Genomic DNA, 20,007 nt, shown 5'->3' on the forward strand with positions numbered 1-20,007 from the left:
CGCGGCCATTCGGGCAGGAGATGAAATAGTAGCAAAACATATTCGACTCACAGATTCAAGGAGCCATTAGTGAACTCGAAGCGAAGGGGCCACGATTTTAAACTCACACAAACATAAACAGTTTTTAAGAGCAAGAGTTTAAACATTAGCCATTAGTCTCCATTTGTTAAATGCTAACTGTAGCATAGAGATTCAAACTGCCCGCGGCAGTCACCGTCTGTGGTCTAGTTACCTAGTATTGAATAGTAATATCTGTAGAAATACTAGAGTACCATACATTGGGGGTCGCCAACTTCTTTTTTTTTTAATTCTGACTGGTTAAATGTTGGGATTGTTATCACAGACTGACCTTCAGATAAGAGTTAAAAAAAAACAAACATACAGTTTGTGTTTCACAAGTTTACAGGTTTATTTTTGGAGTAAATTGGGAAAAAAATAGTGTTTTGATGCGTCAAGGGTCACAGGCTAGAGTTACTTCCGAGAAAGTAACATGATTTTTGGAAAAACAAAACACGTTTCGGACGGTAAAAATCCCAAAAAATTATATTAATGCTTTTGTGCCCGGTAACAAAATGTGTCTCGGAACCAGTACTGGTCCCAGGACCGGGGGTCGGGAACCGCTGTTGTAAAGGTTTTATCCACTATGGGCGGTACCACAAAATTGGTTCTAAAAACATATAAAAGTACATTTTTAGAAACGTCAAATGAAGTTTAATAACTTGGGTTTAGATTGTATAAAACTGTAGTTTTCCAAGTTATATACTGTTGAATGTTTGTATTTATGACCAAATATTTGAGCGGAAAGAATGGCACCAAAACAATAATCTATTCAAATCCATGTTGCTTTTTGATCGGGTTACTACCGTGTTATTATGGTATTAAGTGTATTATTGAGTCTTTAAAGCAATGGCAGGCCACAGAAAAATGACCAGACGAGCCAAATGTGATTTATTAGGAGCTAATTATACAGATATAAAGCAATACGTCTGCAGCTGTATTCGAGCACGTATGTTTCAAAACAAAACCTTCTGTTTTCTCTCCAGCTCACAGAGGGCGGGCGAGTATTTCCAGATCAAACGCCGCTCCTGGCTTCTGCATTAGCAGGCGGCTCACAGTGGCAGCAGCTCCCACTGACCTGCAGATGTCTGCTTCCTCCAGCTCCGCCATGCTCGGAATTTCAAAACCGAAAACGTCTCCTGCGAGAGCATCTTCACAATCCCAGAAGTGGAAAACACTTCAGAGGCGATTTTTAAGTAATACCACGACTTCTAGACTCGTCATCTGGCAGTGTGTTTAGATGGGTGGAGCGAATTCTTGTACGGGATCCGTCCGGATTTAGAAGCGGTTTCTGCTTTGGCTTCTGCAGAAGACATTGAGGAGTCCAGTAAAATTAATTGAAATACTTTTGGAGTCCCTCGAGAGCGGTTGGCGTTTGATGGGAACAGAAGAAGAAGTGTTTCCTTTTGGGCTGAAGGCCAGTTTGTTAAGCCAGCTGTCATTGTGATCTTAGCGGCATATTTGGAGCGAGACTGAAGGGAAAATAATTGAGCGATGGTTGCTAAACATCCTTTCTTCAGTGCTCAGACAAGGTCGGGACATCCGGGGCATCGAGGTCCGGACTTTCCTACCCCAGAAACCTCTTCAAGTTGAGGCCGACCACGGTCATGGATCTGCTCCAAGTACCCAAAACGTCTCTCCAAGGATGTGTCCTAGAAGCCATCCTGAAAACTGCCTCTTTTTTGAGAAGCAGTGGTTCTACTTTGAGTCTCTGCTGAATGACTTATCTCCATTTATTACGACCACTCGCGATCAGTCGTCATCAAAGGTACGAATAGGAACAGATTACTTTTGGCTTCGCTCTTTCCTTCAAAATACACCTTCATGACGACGATCCATCCGCCATCTTTTGTCTCACTTGTAAAGAAGACCTCCTCATGTCCCAGTAAGTAAGAGCTTCTTTTCTTTTTTTTAATCCAGCTGGTCCTAAAAATCTAAACACAGTTTTCACACGGCAATAACAGGAATGACAAACATGAGAAAATTCCAGCAGAAGGACAAGGAGGCAGATCCAGGAAGTGTTGAAGCGGACAGTAAACAAATGGGAGTGAAAGTCGTGGGGACGGGCGGGGGGGGCAAAATTGCGTGAGAAAGTTGGGGGTGTTTGGTCGCCGGTGGCCGGCGTTTCTGCTGGTAGCTGTGACGTTGAGGCAAGTTACAGCCAATTTGAAAGGGGCCTCACTTCCTCCCATGGGGCCTGTGGCGAAGGAGCCTTCAGTCTCAATAAGGGAAGCTGAAAACTGACAGAAAAATATTTCTCCATGGCGTTTTAATCGGGGGTGAGAGGTGACGGGGAGTGCATGTTGTCGCGGAGCTTTCAGAGGAAGGTTTACATTTCAACACAAATAGTGGTTCTTCTTTGAAGGCGTCTCCATTAAAGGTGTAGCAGGTGACGGTCAAAACAATGCAAGTCTTTCTTCAGTTATGTATTTTTCCTAAGGGTACTTCTAAGGACGCTTTGATGTACCAACAATTCTCATTGCTTTTTTCACAGACCAGCTCTATGTTCCATAATGTGGTGAGAAAAAGTTCTGCAAAAAGAACCCTCCTTTTGGCAGGATAGGGCTGGGTACCAAACTTTGGTTCGGTACTACCCAGTATCAAAACATGCTTCGTCTTTTCGGTTTTCATGCGACTCACTTTTTAGAAAGTGTTCTTTGTCATTTGTTCTATTCTGTAACTAAATAAAAGCTTGGACTTAATTTTTACCCAAAAAATTAAATTTTTTCTATTTGTTATGTATTTTTACTGCCATGTTGTTTTTGTTAGAATTTATCTAATCAAATTTGGTAAAAAGGTGTCGTTCAGGAACCGGTATCGGCCCTAGGGCAGGAGAATCTTCTGTGGTGGTTGCGTTGACAGTTCGGACCAGAATTTAGAGAATCGAACGGATGATAGTTGAGAGGCTAAGGTTGTGTAAGTAGAGAACAAATCACATTTCCAAGGCTAATGAGTCAATGGAATCATTGGGAACTTGAGGGCAGGCAACGTGACCCTTAACACTCCAGAGTTCTCAAGATATTTAACATGCGTTTAAGGACTAAAACAAGCTTGGATACCTTCTTAAAAAAAAGTTACCTTCATCTTGAAGACTGTCCAGACTTCAACACCTTGCCTCACCTCTGCCTTGGCAGAAGAACTATTGCAAATATTTGCCCCAACAGCGGTAAACGTTTGTCCTCCTAATGCTTCAGACCCGCACCTACCAAACCGGCTTAAACACAAACTGCAGTCATGGAACCCGTGGAACTCTGGGGGTCACGCCACAAGCGACGACTGTAAAGACGGCATGAAAGAGCAAGAACGCTGACACAGCCAAGAAAAAAAGATGCAAGGACCACGATCTGAGACTTTTATAGCAGAGGAAGTGATAAAACTTCAAAATCAATCCCATCTGCTGGAAAACTTCTTCTCTTCCCTACAGAGCACCGACCGCCGAGGACATTTTGAAAGAGAAGAGTTAACAGTAATCGAATAAGAATCATTGAAAGTATATTTCAGTTCTGAATATGCTTGTAAATATGCGTCTAGTTCTGAGAAGCGGGTCACTGAGTCTGATGTACAGATCTAGGTCAGCCAGTGAAAACTCAGCTGTGCTTTACATTAAACTTGTCTGTACACGAGAGTTACCTAAGTGAACGTCACAGCTTTAAACTGACAAAACAAGCCCGAGGGCCTCTCAGGCATTATCTGTTGCCTGTTGCCCTTGAGCAACTTCACGTGTCGTGGTGCCTGCACACCCTGCTGAGCCAGAATCATGAGCTCTTCTGCATCGCCGGCTCCCAGACCGAGGGTCTGATCTGCCGCACGTGCTCACTTGAGGCCGCGAGTACGATTCCAAGCATCCGTCATGTTGCACCCACCAGAGCGCACAGCAGGTCCACGGCTTCCAGCACCAGCTCCTGGTGACCGATCCTGGCCACGCCCAGTTCCTCCAGGTCCTGATGGCTGATCTTCAGGAGCTGTTCTCCGCTGATCTTCTCCCGCTCAAAGTTGGTCACGTACTGTTGGAGACCGTCGTCCAGACCTGAAGGGGTCAAACAGAACACATCAGACTTTTAGTAAAGGTTTTTTTTTTATTGACAGGTTTGACAGGGTTTCAAATGACCATAACTCTTCCATAAATCCCATTTTTAAGGAAAACCAACATTTGTATAGCGCTCAAACACACAGCAGAGTCACCTGAACCAAAACTGTTCAAAACTCCTGCAGTTATTGGTTTATTAGGGATTAAACAACTATTTTAATAACAAGAAAAACAGGGTCTCAGCATTTCTTTGGTAAACAACTGCGGCAATAAGTTCATTGAGAGAGCGTCAGGGGTGTGTATTAGCAAGAATCTGGAAATACTATACATCACGTTAGAATATATCGGGACACTGTAGGAATAAGGATATATTTGTAGTATTGTCCAAGTACTTGACTCTAGTGTTGCAGAATTTACAGACCACATGACTCTTGACGAAGTCGTAACTGATTTCATTTGTTTTTTTAAAACCAAAGTATGTCCAAACATCAGCTTTAAAAGCTGCTGGACTCGCCTGTATCCTCTCGTCCCCAGTCATCGGAGCGGGATAGCTCAGGATTTTATTGTACCTTTAACCTTAGAGGACTTAATGACTACTAGAACTATGATAAATCTATACAGTGCTGTTGAACATTGATATCGTATCACAAAAATAAAAATAAACAACAACATTCAAGTGTAACAATGTTTTTTTTACACCCCTAGTAGGCGCAAGAGAGTGTTTATTGAGCTTGAAAATGAGTCAGTGCAGCACTGACATGACACTCAACAAGATGAAGACCACTAGACTGCTCAGTCCCACCACACCAGCTCAAACGCCACACTTAAGAACGGGCATAAAACCCGGAACGACCAAAGACCAGGTGAGAAAGCGTTTGTTACCATTTTTACAGTTATTACCCAGTAAAGATTGACGGTGATTAGTCATGACCAAGAAAAGTTGTTCAACTCAGAAAAAGTCATTTCTACAGCCATGAACTCAAAACAAACCTGGGATGAATTCTCGTCATAAATGGGTTTATAAGCTGTGGTCACGGCGCTGCTGGGGTCAACGGCGTCACCTGATCTTATCTCGACGAACCACTGGACTACTTTTTCCTGACTGTATTTTTAAAGCCAAGCGTTTGTTTGGATGTGTGTGTGTGTTGCAGATAAGGAACAGGTGGGACTGCGATCTTTGTGGATAAACACACAAGTTAACGGCTGGGACGTCAGTTGGCTGGTTAAACAATCGCCCGCTATACTCGGGGTGTGTGCGATTCCTGAAGCGTCCTTAAGAGATTTCGATCGGATTCAAATGATACCGAGGCGAGCGTCAACACACTAAAATAAACAGCCAAACACGCCCTTCCTAGTCATGCAACAGGGTCCCTCGGAGGGGCCACCGGTGCCTGCATGTCAAACGGTGGGCGTAGAGAGCGAATCTTTTCCTTCTATGAAAGGACGCACTGAGAGGAGGCAGCTGCAGACGCGTGGCCCGGTGCCCTGATATCCGAAGAAGCTGTCAGCTGCAGGACACCCCGACACCCCGAAGCCACAGAAGTCACTCTGTTCCGGGAGTCGCTAACCTCCCTGGTTAGTAAATATCATTGCTGAAGTGTCGCGCCGCACCGGGCGTGTTCTGCGGTCGGTTTATGTGTCACATGATACCATTTGCATGGTATGGTCGTCAGTTGGCGACGAACCACAGGTACCTCACTCGGAATTAGCAGATGCGGAAGGAGGCCGGTTCAAATCCCACTTCATTTTGAGCTACTTAAAAGTAAATTACAGCGAATTCTTGTTAGAAAATGTACTTTTAAATGTCGTTCTTTATCCTTTAAAAGCAATCGTTCGCACGTTAATCCTTCCGCTGAGGCAGCAGCTTAAGCAAAGAGGCGCGGACGTATCAGGAGGATTCAAGGTATTCCAAGGACGAACTGGAACTATTCAAAGATTCCTTATCTATCGGTGCGTAGACCTAACTGGTCGTCCTTGCCTTACACGTGAACAAGACCCCAACATACTTCAACTCTAACACAGAAAAAATAGAATGCAGCACTTTCTTATCAAGCATTTAGTCTCATGTCTTTTGTTTAGGAACAAAAATTCAGACAACTATTTTGATGGATGGCACTAAACGTTTGGAACTTATTGAAGAAGTAACTAGAAAGACACTAAAAAATTGCATAACTGTGCCAAGGGTCCGATTTCACAAACCTTTCTAAAATACTTTAAACACTATGATAAATAAAACTACTAACGTCCCCAAGTCCATAGTTGTGTTGCTTCAGGGCCAAAGTCACTTGAGCAGGAATTGAACTTGAACAACTTTCGTTGTAGCTTAAATTGCTAATGCATTTATTTATTTAATTCAGAACTTTAAAATAAATAAGAAAATAAAAGCCTCTTTTATGTTCATCCAGTTCAAAAGAACATTGATAACGTATTTAAGGACAGGGGGAAAAAACATCTTAAAAAAGCTTTTAAAAATGCTATATTTTCTCTCTCTAGGTGAATAATAAGGGCTACAAATGGTCCCCGGGGCCTCACTGTTGACATACCTATACCTCTGCTTGTTTATTATCAAAATTCCCAGATGCTTTTTAAATTGCTTGTGCGTTTTTGACTCATCCTGTTTACTACCAAACAAGCCGATGACGGCGGAAACATAATCTTCTTGGTGTCGGCAATAAAACAAGTTGTTTGTCTACGAGAACAAAGATTATCGTGTTTACTACTCGTACATAAAATCTTGACCTTGTTTTACAGATTCGTCATTAAAATTCAGAGAAAACTAAAAAGTCAATTCTTATCAACGTTCATTGACTGTTTTAATCCCCAATTCTTTTAATTGAAGGACCCGAACACTGAGGGTCCAGCAGCGGAGCTCAAGAGAAGAATCAAAGGGAAAATCCATCGTGACTTGTTAACCATTAGTCACCACACCTGTCAGAAGCAGTTAGCAGCGAGTCATTGGTTGGATTCCTACCAGAGGAATTTCTGCTTTAACCCATTGATTCCTGAAAAAAAAAAGACCGTGGTATTTACAGCTTAAGTCAAAGCCCCAGCAGTGATCAAACCAACAACCTTTACAAGACCAACTTGTGCGTGAAAACGGTGAACAAGAAACTTCAAACCACATATTCATGCCAGTCCACATTCAATCGCTTCAAAACCTTGTGATTCCGAAAAGCTGGGACAGCTAATTCATTAGGAATCTTATTCTAAAAGGTCCCAAAAAAAAGACGGGGTGAACAGCTGAGAAAGCGAGAAACCAAAATAATCTGAGATGATGTTAGAGGTCAAAGAGCCGCTGGACACAGACGACATTATTGCAACAGAGCGCTTCCTCTCGGAACTATTTTTGTCTCCGATCCTCAGACTTGAAAGATATTTTCGAGGATATTTTCAGGTTCCTTTGATTCTCAGGGTTTTGATTACACTTTTAGAAACCTTTTTTTTTCTCTCCTCTCCCATGCCTCCACCCCTCCCAGTGGGAGCAGCACTAACAAACACTAAATATCCCCACCGGGGGGTGGGGGGGGTGGATGGGTGCCGGTGGGAAAGCTACCGGGTGTAGAATGGCAGTGGGACACTGTAACTCTGCTGTCTTTATTCGCGAGTCCAGCCTCTGAACCTGCAGGGAACGGCCAGGAATTTCAGTCATTGTTCTCCATTGAGAAGCTCCATTGTGGGAGTTCACATCGCTCCGGCACAATGGTCTGCGGCGGGACCAGGCAGTGCTGTAATTAGAAAAGGAAAAGCTCGTCTCGGCAACCGCGGCGCATGACTTCACAAAGCTTGTACACACAGACACACTGGGCAGAGCTCTTCCCGAACTGGGAACGGCCGTGACACAAATGTCAATTTTCTATGTGACGTCAGAGGATGCTTTGTTATTGACGGTTGTGTGTCGCTTTCTTGAAATGATCTGGGTATTTACCAGCATAGTTTGGAAGCAGGAGACTCTAAACATTTCTATTTCCTGTTCAGCGCTGACCAAGAACATCCCACTTTCATCCCTGGCAGGAAAGGTGGTTTCCTGCCCATGTAGCCTAGCAACACTTCCTAGCTATGTCTTCAAACCTCTGGACAATCCTGGATAAACACTCAAAAATGTTCCCTACATACTCCTCTTAATACTTCAGACCAGCAGCTCTTCCAAATCAAAGAGTCTTTCTCCAACAAATTACACATTTTCCACAAAGTTTTCAGACATACTTTAACTATATATTCCTTATTTCCCACTTTTTTGCAGTTTTTTGCAGTTTTAGAAATATATACGACTTCATCCATGAACTGGACATGCTGGTGTCGGGATCGTTTATTTATTAATGTCTATATATAAGGGCTTTTTCTTTCGTCTTAATGTTGAAAAAGCGTAAAAATCTCTTTAAATACAAATAAAACAAAGAGTGATGGAACGATCCACCTAATGAATGAATAAATTGGTCTATTTCGTACATAAAATACAATTAAAAACATAAATAAATCTAAATAATAGACAAAAGCAGTGTCCAAAAAATAGTATAGAAACGTATAGAAACCTTTATCTATGAATTATTCTTTAATCTTACCACCAGTTTCCCCAGTATTATTAAATCTTCATTCTCCTAATCCGTCGCTCACCAACCAAAAACAACGGTAGTACAAGGTAGTGCCTTATTTTGTGACTTCAGCCAAATCCTGTCTTGTAAAGCAAAAGGTACCCCTTAAAAAGCTGCTGGTTGGAAGCCATCTGTGGGAGAAAAACCAAATGGTCCAAATAAACATGGCGTCAAACAACCAAAACACTTTTTTGGGGGGGTTACGAAGATTTTATATATAACAAAAACTAGTCCAAACCATTTTAGATGTAGCCCAAAGTCTTTAGCAACTTAATAAAATAATCAACACACACTTAATCGGTATTTCCTGGTGACCAGTGAGTGCTCAGCTGACCTCCCGTGACCCCCCCGGTATAATCTTATCGCCGCTTCCTGCGGCCGACAAGGAGTGTTTCACTTCTGCTAATCTAGGACGACTGCAAAATGTCCAGAGTTCCCCCGTGAGAGGCAGCAGCTGAGAAAAGCTCTACTACAGGCGGACAAACGCGACTCTGTCTCTTGACGGGCGATGACTGATGGGAGAAGAAGGGGTTAAAGTTCACAGCCTGTCGAGGGGTGAAGTATATCAGTCGGCGGGAGCTCGCTTGGTTAACACACTGACGGGGCTTTAGATCGGAAGGTGACGCTCAGTAGGGGAGCGTTGGTCACGTCGAGGTGGAGCCGACTGTGTACAGTTTAGAAGCTCCTGGTTCGTAACATTGTGTTTTCAGGTACTATTGTAGTAGTGGTGCAAGTTAAAGTAGATTATGTAGTTTTGTATTTGTGGTTGAAGCTTTCCTGTTGTGTTATCAGTTTTATCTTGATCTTTAAAATATATACTTTATTGAATATTGTTTTGATTGTTTAAGCGCTTTGTGACCCTGGTCTAGAAAAGCGCTATACAAATAAAAATGACTTACTTACTTACTTATACAGTTCATGCTAACTTAGCTAAAACAATCATAAACATACAGTATCTTCAAATATGTTGAATATTTAAGTCGAATATTTTTGTGTACTGCACTGTATCAATTTCATTTTTTAATCACAGTTCTTTAATGGTTTTTATTTCAATAACTTGTGTATAAAATGAAATATTAAAAAAAGTATTTACAATTCAATACAACAAACTAGCAAATACTCGTGGCTATTTTGTGTAGCATTTAACTAGACGGCAGCAGTCATTGTGTCCTCCACAGCTAGATAAACATTTAAATCCTGACGATGACTGAGGACGAGAGGATACAGTTGACTCCAGCAGCGTTTAAAGCTGATGTTCAAAACAAACTGAAAGCAGTTACGACTTCGTCAAGAGGTCTGTAAATTCTGCAACACCAGAGTCAAGTACTCGGACAATACTACAAATATATCGTTGTTACTACAGTATCACAATATATCATAGTATATTTCGTGATATGTATCGCCAGACTCTTGCCAACTATACATGTTTAGCTTGCTAGAGTACGACTCATGTGGTACAAAGAAACCAGTTTCTGGTGGAGAAACACTTCACTACAGGCCACAGAACAATGCAACATAAATCCCTAAAAAAAAAAAAAAGACGGAAGGAAAACTAAAAATGGCTCCCCGCCCCTCCTTTTATTCCAAGTCCTGTTTCTGCCACTCCACCCTGCGTATCCCTTCATCTCCACGTCACATTGTTGTGGTGGCGTCGACTCCCCAGAGGTCTCCGGCTGAAAGAGCACTTGTCACTTTTAACACAAAAAACTAAACAAAACACACCTTAACCAGCCAAATAACCAAAAAGCATATTGAGCTGAAATGTGTGGCCTGAGATTACCTCGTGCACACAAGACTCTGTTTGTGAGTCTAAAACACTCATTTCGCGACAACCTGCAAATCACCGCCTCGACACGAAAGCTATAATTACGCTCTTGTTCTCCGAGAGGAGCGAAGACAAAGAAATTATACGCTTTTAAAGACCCCGCGGATCTGATGCGAGTTCGACATCACAGTCATGGAGACGCAAACACATCACAGGACCGACTGGGCTCGCCGGCTCCATCCTGTCATGGAGAGATGAAGTATGAGCCGGGTGGCCCAGAGAACTGATTACAGACCCTCCAACCAGAACCATAATAGCTGGCTATGGTAACCACAATAAAGATGGGGGGGGGGGGTGGCCCACTTAGCTTCATGAGAAAAGTGTTGAATATTTTGACGCTCGTGTTCTGCTCGACGCACAAGACACTATTTTTTTGTCCATTTTTGAGAGTTTTTTAGTCTGTAGGAAACTATTCTGAGCCACATTACTGCCCTAGATATCTTTTTAATCTGGATCATTTGATCCTTTATTTGCCTTTGAATAGTTTTTTAAGCAGCATTAAGTGAGATTACAAAAAATAAAACCTATAATGATGAGCTTTATTTTGACCAGTCATGACTCTCACGCTGTTATTTTTAACTATTTATATACTAGGTATTCTTGCCTAGTCAACCCTCCCATAAAGCCTATGGGTGTCCAGCAGCTAGATACACTTAACCCTTGTGTTGTCTCTGGGTCAGGGTTGTGTTATCGAAGGCCCTGAGATAACACACTGGATAAATATCACAATATATTTTTTCCTTTTTATTTACAATACAGATTGATATTCAACAGCACTATTTACATTTATTTGGTTATTTTTTAATAAATCAATTTTTATTTTAATTATCTTTTATGATTTATATTTTTTTAAAAGTGTATTACTGAGGACGAGAGGATACAGTCGACTACGGCTGCTTTTATAGCTGATGTTTTTAACATTTTTGGTTTAAAAAACAAATGAAAGCAGTTACGACTTCGTCAAGAGTCATGTGGTCTGTAGATTCTGCGACACCAGAGTCAAGTACTCGACAAATACTACACATATATCCTTGTTACTACGGTATCAACAAGTAAACGTGGGATTGAAAAGGCTTTAGCTGACGAATCAAACCATACCAGATAAACTGCCTTAGCTTATTAGCGCTAATGATTTCCGCGTCCAAATAATAATCTGTTTTTTGCGTAACTCTGTTGACTGACAAACAAAAGCAGGTCATCAGGCAGGTATTCACCTTCCCTGAAAACTCTCAGTGACTCAGTGTCAAAACACAGATGCGTCCTGGTGAGTCAGCGGTGACAAAACACGCCCGAGAGCCGGCGCTATCTCCAGTTCATCAACCTCCATCGCAGCCTCATCGACACACATATTGGTGCTTTTGTCTTCACTTAAAAAAAACAACCTTTACCAGGTGAGGCTTGTTTGTTTTCCTGCCACCACCTGTCTCCATAAACCCCTGCAGCAATGATTGACTGGCGAAGCTTATAAAAAAAATAATAAAGAGAGCAGTCGCTGAGCATCACGGAATTAAAGGACAGGGAGGGAGGTTTTTTTTTTTTTTTTTCCAGGTGCCACCCATGGAAACACAACAGAAAAGGTGGTTCCAGAAAGTTCCAGTCCTACTATACGAGCCATATCAATATATATATATATATGTGTTGCTGTTTACTGGCGTCGACTCGCACATTCACACGGTCTGAGGTAACGCTTGTAGAAACGACCGCAGGCTCCAGCGAGGCCATTAATTTTCTGTCCAAAAAAGGTGTTTTTCAAGAAGGTTTTGTTTTTTAAGGTTTGAAGCACAAAATAAAAAAACTATAGCAATAAACTATAGCAATAAACAATAGCGTGACTAAGTTACTTTCGTGAAGTAAAAAACAATAGTGCAAAATCTAAAAAGTGTAACAAAAAGTTATGAATGTAAAATGCAAGTGTTTTTTGGTCCATTTATATACCATGTAAAAGCTGCAAAACATGGAAAGTGGACGGATCTGGATTGGTTTTTTTCAAATAAATATGTGAGAAAAAACTAGGTTTTGATCTTCCTTTTTTTCAGTTAGGGTCCTTCCCAAGTCAACCTTCAATGGAAACAGCGCCGTTTAAAAACAACCTCTTATTTTATGTAAATTCAGCTTCAAACTGAACAGTATCATAATCTGGCCAAGTGACGCAGGATTAGGATTATTATGTTAGCGGATTAGTTTCGTATTTAAAGGTTTAGTCAAACCTAGTTTGGAACCAACATTTGTCACGAGTAACCATTCACTCTTTCTTCCTGAAAGCTACATTTTCTTTTTATTCTTTAAGTACAACTGCAGAAACTATATTCTAAAGAAATGTGTTAATTTTTCAGGGCTAAAGGAATACATTTGAGGCATAGTTTTGGGACTATGGGATGTAACCTGAGCGCTCGGAGGAAACTTTTATTTGGTCATTATTGACATTATGAAAGAACAACAAAAGAAAGACCATCAATTAAACCCCAGGAGTCCCGTTTCATCTCCCAGGTGTTTTCTAGCATCCTAGCTAAAGAGTAAACACTTCCATCCGTCCTACACGCCGACTGTCGGCCCATCGGGGGGCTTCACAGCTGCCGACCACGTCCATCGACGCTCAAAGACGTTCAAACGCAGACAAGAGCAAACACGATCGGAAACACCTACAAACATACGCCGGGAAAAACAGGATATTGAAGCCATATTCTCAGCCGTATTCTCACGCCCGTCGATGGAGCTAGAAAAGGTTGTACGGCGGCGACAGCGGTCGGACGAGCCCGAACACGTTCAAAGCGCCACTTCAGAACCACGGTGACGTCCCGCTTCACTGTGAGCCGAGACAAGAGGATTTTCTGGAGTGAAAGGAGGGGGGGGGACAGTCGACCGCACTCTTGTCGTTTTTTAAATCCCTTAAAATCAACTTATGGCCCCCCAAACACAACATGGGACATGTGTGACCCGCGACGGCGGCTCATTCTCAGAGCTTTTCCAGTTTGGCTTGGCAGGAGAAACTGACCAAACAGTGGCCGCATTCCATTCGTGTTCAGTGACCGCTGGAGCGTCACCGCATTAGTTTGATAGCACGCTGGAAGCAAAACTTTCCCTACTGTGTGAGGACACCCTCGTGCAAACACCTGTGGTGCCCGACAATCCGGACCGGCGAGCAGGGGGGGCGGGGCTTCCCTCGCACGAGAGGTCATTATGGTCGCCGTGGCTTTTTATTCACGAAGCTTAAGCGCCGCACTTCACAGATCAATGCGCTTACACCAGGCTGAGGCCAAACAGCTCGCAGAGATCATGAGGTGATTTGCACATTTGACATTTGAATAAAGAGCAAACAGAGCTCGCTGTGCGCTGGAAAGAGAAGACGTGCACAGTAGGAAGAAGTTCTGCTGATCTGTAGAAATTAGAGGGGTCTACTAGGGGTGTTGAAAGGGCCAACATTTTTAAAAAAACCTTCCCTGATCTACTAATGGCTAATCTTAGCAGACAACTCTTTAGTCCAAAAGTCAAAATATTTTCGCAAAGGGTCAACAACGAAAAAATAAATACCAGAAATCCATCTTTTACTGCTAAGACGGAGCTTGTTGACTGTATTCATGCGGCCCTCAAGAGGTCGGAGTAGAACATAGACATTCTTTCCGACAGCTTACAATTTAATATCGCGTTTATTATTCTATTAAATTTATATATATATATTTTTTTTTCTGATTTATGGGTTTATACTTATATGCAAATTTATTGACGTCATATTTAGAGGATAAAGTTATTTTCCCATCGGTTTCTTTTACATGAAAGATTTATAAAAAGTGTTTTGACATAGTCAGGTGTAGTTGAGGGTAAAACTACGATTCAAAAGTTCTTAAAAGCACATGCAGACCAACATAAAATGACTTGATGATCCGAGATATGATGAATATCAACCTGGTGTTTCCAGCTTCTGTTATTATTGTTATTACTTCTGTGTTTGTCTCATGTGTCTTTGTACTTTTTATAGTATATAGTTTTAACTGTGTATCGTTTTTGATTGTTCAAGCGCTTTGTGACCCTGGTCTAGAAAGGCGTTGAACAAATAACTATTAGTTACTTACTTACTTATATAAGAATACACCTAAAACACATACATTAATATTCCCGGAAAACTACCATCTGACTCCTGATCTTTTGTCATCAATGCATGAAGGTCCAGGTGATGGGGGGGAACAGTCTCTGCAAAGGTAGCCCAGAATCCTACCAATATACTGCAGTAAATGTACTGGTATATGTTGGGTCAACAAGGTACATCTGGTACGACACTAGAAGTCTTTCTTTTAACTTTCTCTAAACGTCTATGACCACATTATTCAGGGCTCAAGTCTTACCGCTTTAATCCTTTGTATCCGTTTCTATTTTCATTACTCAGCCTCAGACCGGTTGAAAAGGTGTTAAAACCCATAACTTAATTACTAGATTAACGGTATTAACTATTGATGGCTTGTCTCGAAAGTCACCCATATGTCGGAGCTCCCGGGGGTCGAACAGACCTGAACACCAGTGAGAAACAGGCCACGGGGGGATCCGAGACCAGGATGGTTCCATTCAGCCTCGTCTCCCCGGGGGGGGGGGAATCCTCTTTCAACACTTCCTCGGCACTTTTAAGACCATTTCTATGGAGAAGCAACAACGCTATCTGCCCATCGCTGGGACACAATGGTGTGATTATCAACGAGTGAATGGACGGATGAGGAGAAGATGACAATTTCATGTGAGCCTGGCCTTGTTACCTTGTTGTGCGATCGAGTGAAAACACACAGGCCTTGTTACACATCGACACAGTTTAAGAAGATCCGTCTTAAGATAAAGATCTGGATCCATCAAATCCACCGGTGAAACAGCCTCCGTTTACTCAAGTCACTCAGGCGATGGCGAGTCAAGTCAGTGAGGTTTCCGTGAACACGACCTTAAGAGCTGGTTTTGACACGTCCTCGTCAAACTAATTACCTTTTTGTCACAACGGTGCCACTTGGAAGTCGGGATACGACGTCACAACGCCTTCTGGCTGTTCTGTCAGTGCCTTCCGTCTACTTGATGCAAAGAGGTCAACACATGCTCCCCTGACAGGAGACCTCGAGTCCAAACACATATTTACCAGTCAGATCGGCCTGAGGGCCAAATCCGGGGCCGCCCGCTTTATTAAAAGTACTGTAATTTGTACTAGGTAGCAAAGCATCTTTTAATAGTCTGTTTAAATGGCAAAAATGTCGAGGTCAAATTGAGGTGTAATAAGGGGCGGCTAGTTTAAGGGTCATCACAGGTGAACCCTAAGATAGACTACCCAAAAAAAAGTGACTATGATATGAAAACAAGATGTCACTTGATGGTTAAAAGCATTTCAATATAAAGTCTAAAAAACAGACTTAAAGCAACCACAGTACTCGTTTAACGCTACATTGTTTTCGCTTGAAACGCAGCGATGACACGGAAATAACTGCCCTGCGAGAACAACAACTCTGGAAAAACAATCCAGGGTCTCCTGATCCTTCCATCGGAAACAGTTTCGACTTGTTCGCACTGGTGTAAAAGAAACCACACGCGTCAGACGGGGATGGTTCGACGCTGCGTGTCTGGGATGTTTGGGTGAAACCTGCTCGTTTAAACTCAAGTAGACGGTGTAGTAAACGATATCCAGACAATACTTTTGTTTTGATTGAGCCGAGAGTTGGCTCAGGACTATTATTAGGGAACAACATGCAGCGTAGATTTATAGAAAACCTTTATTCGTATTTGACTTGTTCCCTGAACCCTTTAAGATTTTGGACTGCAAAAGAGCAAAGGAAGGTTGGGGTTTATCCCAGCTACTTTGGGAAAGAGGTATTCTTGTAAGGGTCACACACAGGGCCCCAAAGAAACCAACATAAAAAGAAAGATTAGCTCATTGCGAAGATTCCTTTAAGTTAAATGCTTGAACATTGTTTGGATATTTCGCTACACTTTGGGTACCATGAAAACTGAAAATGCCATCTCAACGACGAGATCACTTTAGCAATAAAAAGACAAGATAGTTCAAGGTTTTACGACTGAAAAACGGTTCCGTACCAAACTATATCAAGAGCTAAGTCTAAAAAACGACCACATAAATGAGACGCCTCTGATAATACTAGTCTAAAAGTTGCCGAGATGATCGAGTTAAAGGGTGACCGACTAGCTAACAACCGAGTCGTCGATTGGCAGAACAGCTTTTTAAGTCCGAGACAAAGAGATCCTTTTAAGTATTAGCAGGATCAGTTTGTGATTTATGCCTCTAAATGGATTATTTCAGCCACTGTGTTGAAGAACACATGAGGGGGCGCCGATGATGAAGCATGGGCGGATTGTAAAATTGATATTACAGAGAAGAGTGGCTGCAGGTCAGGAGTCCCACATGTGACATGACATCAGCAAAACAAGGGTGAAGTCAAAGCCCCCCCAGGGAGTCTCCAAATCCCCCCCGAACAAAAGGCCTTATTTTTATTTAAATGTCCTTTCACTGTTAATAAACAACCACCGGTTTGATCTCCGGGAACAATGCAGGTGATTAACAAGTATCCACAACAACATCCCCTTGTCCTTCGCCGGAGAAATTCCCCCCGAAGCGAACGCAGGAAACGGACCCGAGAGAGAGAGATGTTATTAGGTCAACATCGGGTCATGGTCGCTTTGGTCAGGAGGTGCTTCCAGCAATTAGAGGTATGTTGGGTCCAAAAACAGAGCCGGATTACGTTTCGCTCGTAGATAAACAAACAAGCTATCGACGGGAAGCAGATACGCCGACGACGCGCAACAATGCGCTTGAACTCATCGTCGCTGTTTGTTTGTGGGTTTTTGGTGGATCGACGGCGGATCCGGTTACTTATGGGGAAACTGCAGTCCAGGCCGAGTGGACAGAAGAACCTCCGCAGAACTTAATTATGGTGCGTCACGAGAGAGCCGGGGATTTAAAAACAACATTAGAGGTTCAAATGTGGCTTTTTTTTTTTTTTTTTTTGGATTGATGTGCACTTTAGGGAACCGTCGAACGAGCCTTTCAACTTTTCGGTGACATGTTAAAACACTGTCCTCAGCTGAAGTTTCAAGATGACAGACATTTATCTCCTCGTGTAACATGTGTATGGAAGCTACAATTACAAGACAAGGAGAGAACTTAAGAGAACAATCATCTTTCCATCTTTGAGCCTTTTGTTAATATCTTTAAGTCGGGGTTTCACTGCCAACTTTGCTATGGTTGAAGTTTCAAAAATGTCAATTTAAGTCTGGAGAATTGGATTTCGTCCTTGACTTCTCATAGCAGGGGTGGGATATTTTGCCCCAGACAACTTGGCACACGATACAGGACGTTACGTCACTGGTTAAGATAGGTTGTGGAAAGTAAATAAGCAACAAATACCGGTGATGTTTTCTGCTACATCAGCAATACATTGACGGAGTACAGTTTTCAGCCAACAATAAAGCTGGTTATCACCAAAAAGAATCTTCTTTGCAATCGATCTCTAGCGATAGGTATCTATGCGTGCCGCCTCCAACTGGCCGGAGTCAGTACTGCAAAAGTTTATTATAGCTGGTCCTTTAAATATGGACTAAAGAAAATAATTTAACCCAATAAAGATGAGTCAGCTAAGCTAGCTAGAGACAAAACTCTGCTAACTTTTAGCTTTAACTTTTTTTCCCAGCTATACTTACAGCGTTAAATTAAAAGGTGGTTTATCTGAAGTGACGCTACATTTGACAAGGCCTTGAGTTTCTTTCGAAAGGCTAAAGCGACGCTCGACTCAGCTTTTTGTTTCAAGAACTCGTCGAAGTCACATCTGGGCTAAAGGGCAGAGTTTACGCTCGTCCGAATCCCTGCTGTCGTTTCAGTTTGTTCATCCACTCTGTTGGGCAGCGCTAATCCACTGGTCAGGTCCCATAAAGACAAGCGCTGAGTCTGATTTTCAGGAGAGTGACAGCAGTGTGTGGACAACTAATCCTTCGTCCATGCTCGTCCCTGGCCTGGACACACGGGGGGGGGGGGGGTATGCCGACCAACCAACGGCGGTTGACGGTCCAAAGATGCGTGTTCAGTTTTGGGGTTTTTGTCCAGAGACGGTTGTTTCTTCTGGATATGAAGGAATCCACAACAACAGCCAAACAAACACTAAAATCTGAACGTTTCACAGCTTGGAACCGAAGTCATTGTGTTTCCACTCGTGCTTCACATACCAGTCCGTGTTCACACATGGCATACCAGAGCCGTGACGCCCCGGAATATAGAGCGAATATGATTCATGGGATTCTTCTGTGGCAGTTTCAGACGAAACTTACAAATCGACAACGACGCCGACGATGCGAGTTATTTGTCGTTTTTCGCCTTTCAAACCGGAGACAAAAGTGTCAAAATGATTGACAAGGGAAAAAAAACAAGTGATGTGGTGAAGGTTTTGTTTTCAAACGTGAACTTTCTACTTTGGTGAAGCTTTGTTTACTTTAAATATAAGTGTTTATAAAGAGCAAACAATGGTTTGTGACAGACAGTTGGAAAGAAGCAACAGGACGAGTTTGTGCGAATAAACTGTCTTACTTTGGTTTAAGTCTGTAGACACCAGAGTCAACACCAGTGAAAACATCATGTTTACGTCAAACGCAAATTTGTATATTTTTGTTTATTTTGAAGCAAAATAAATAATTAACATATAGTTGTTTTTTTTACATTCACTCGTGTGCAGATAAATCCTGTCATTTTATGTGGCCAACAAAAAAAAAGGGATTTAATAATTCATCTTGACTCCCAAAAACATTCTTGCAGAAGAAACACATGTTATAAAGTACATGTCGAGAACTAACCACACATCTTATAGACACAACTTTCACCAAATGCCATGAAAGATTAAGTTTAAACCATTATAAAAATGACGGGAAATAAACAACTGTTGACCTAGAATAAAAATATAAACATGTCTTTTGATGTTTTGACTGGTTCAGCGACAAAAGTTCAAGGATTTACACGTGAAGTTATTCAGTAAAACACAAATATAGGTCAAGTTAAAAGTAAAGCTGTGTTGCAATTGAAAGAAAGGGAAGTTTAGGAAGTTTAATTGTGAATATTTCAGTAGATATCACGAGGTTTAAAACACGTTTATCGAGGTAAACGAGGTACTTTCACAGACTTGTTATCATCTGGAGAAACTATTGTTAAACTGCGGTATGTTGTCGCACGAGAGCAGTTTCTACGAAACCGGCGGAAGATAACAGCGAATATAAGTCCGAACTTAAACGTAAACAAAACGTTGCGGATATTCAAAAGTATACATTTATCGCAGTTTATTGGAACAAATACCTGTAAAAGTTGAGTTTGAACGTACCTTTCATCCAGTCCACCACTTGCTTCGGCGACCACTTGGTTATCGGCTCCATGTTCGAGTCGCAAATACGCGGGAAAAAATGGGAATAAAAGATGGAATTTGTCATGAAAATGTTCCGAAAGTTTGGTTTTGTGTCACATTATTGTGCGCGTGTGTCTGTGGAGCAGCTCGCGCGTGACT

At 42.0% G+C, this 20,007-nt stretch overlaps 1 protein-coding gene across 1 annotated transcript in view; it reads right to left on the bottom strand.

Annotated features, from left to right (window-relative positions):
* cnksr3 (cnksr family member 3) overlaps positions 1–20,007 on the bottom strand; it is a 48,409-nt gene extending 28,402 nt beyond the window's left edge. Inside the window, exons 1-2 of the mRNA XM_087779365.1 lie at positions 19,828–20,007; positions 3,921–4,084 (exon numbers count right to left, since the gene is read on the bottom strand). Of these exons, the coding sequence (XP_087635491.1) occupies positions 3,921–4,084; positions 19,828–19,933 (270 nt within the window). The 5' untranslated portion in view covers positions 19,934–20,007. The remainder of the gene's footprint in view (positions 1–3,920; positions 4,085–19,827) is intronic.

Source organism: Callionymus lyra, chromosome 18 (assembly GCF_982586985.1).
Source record: "Callionymus lyra chromosome 18, fCalLyr1.hap1.1, whole genome shotgun sequence".
NCBI lineage: Eukaryota > Metazoa > Chordata > Actinopteri > Syngnathiformes > Callionymidae > Callionymus > Callionymus lyra.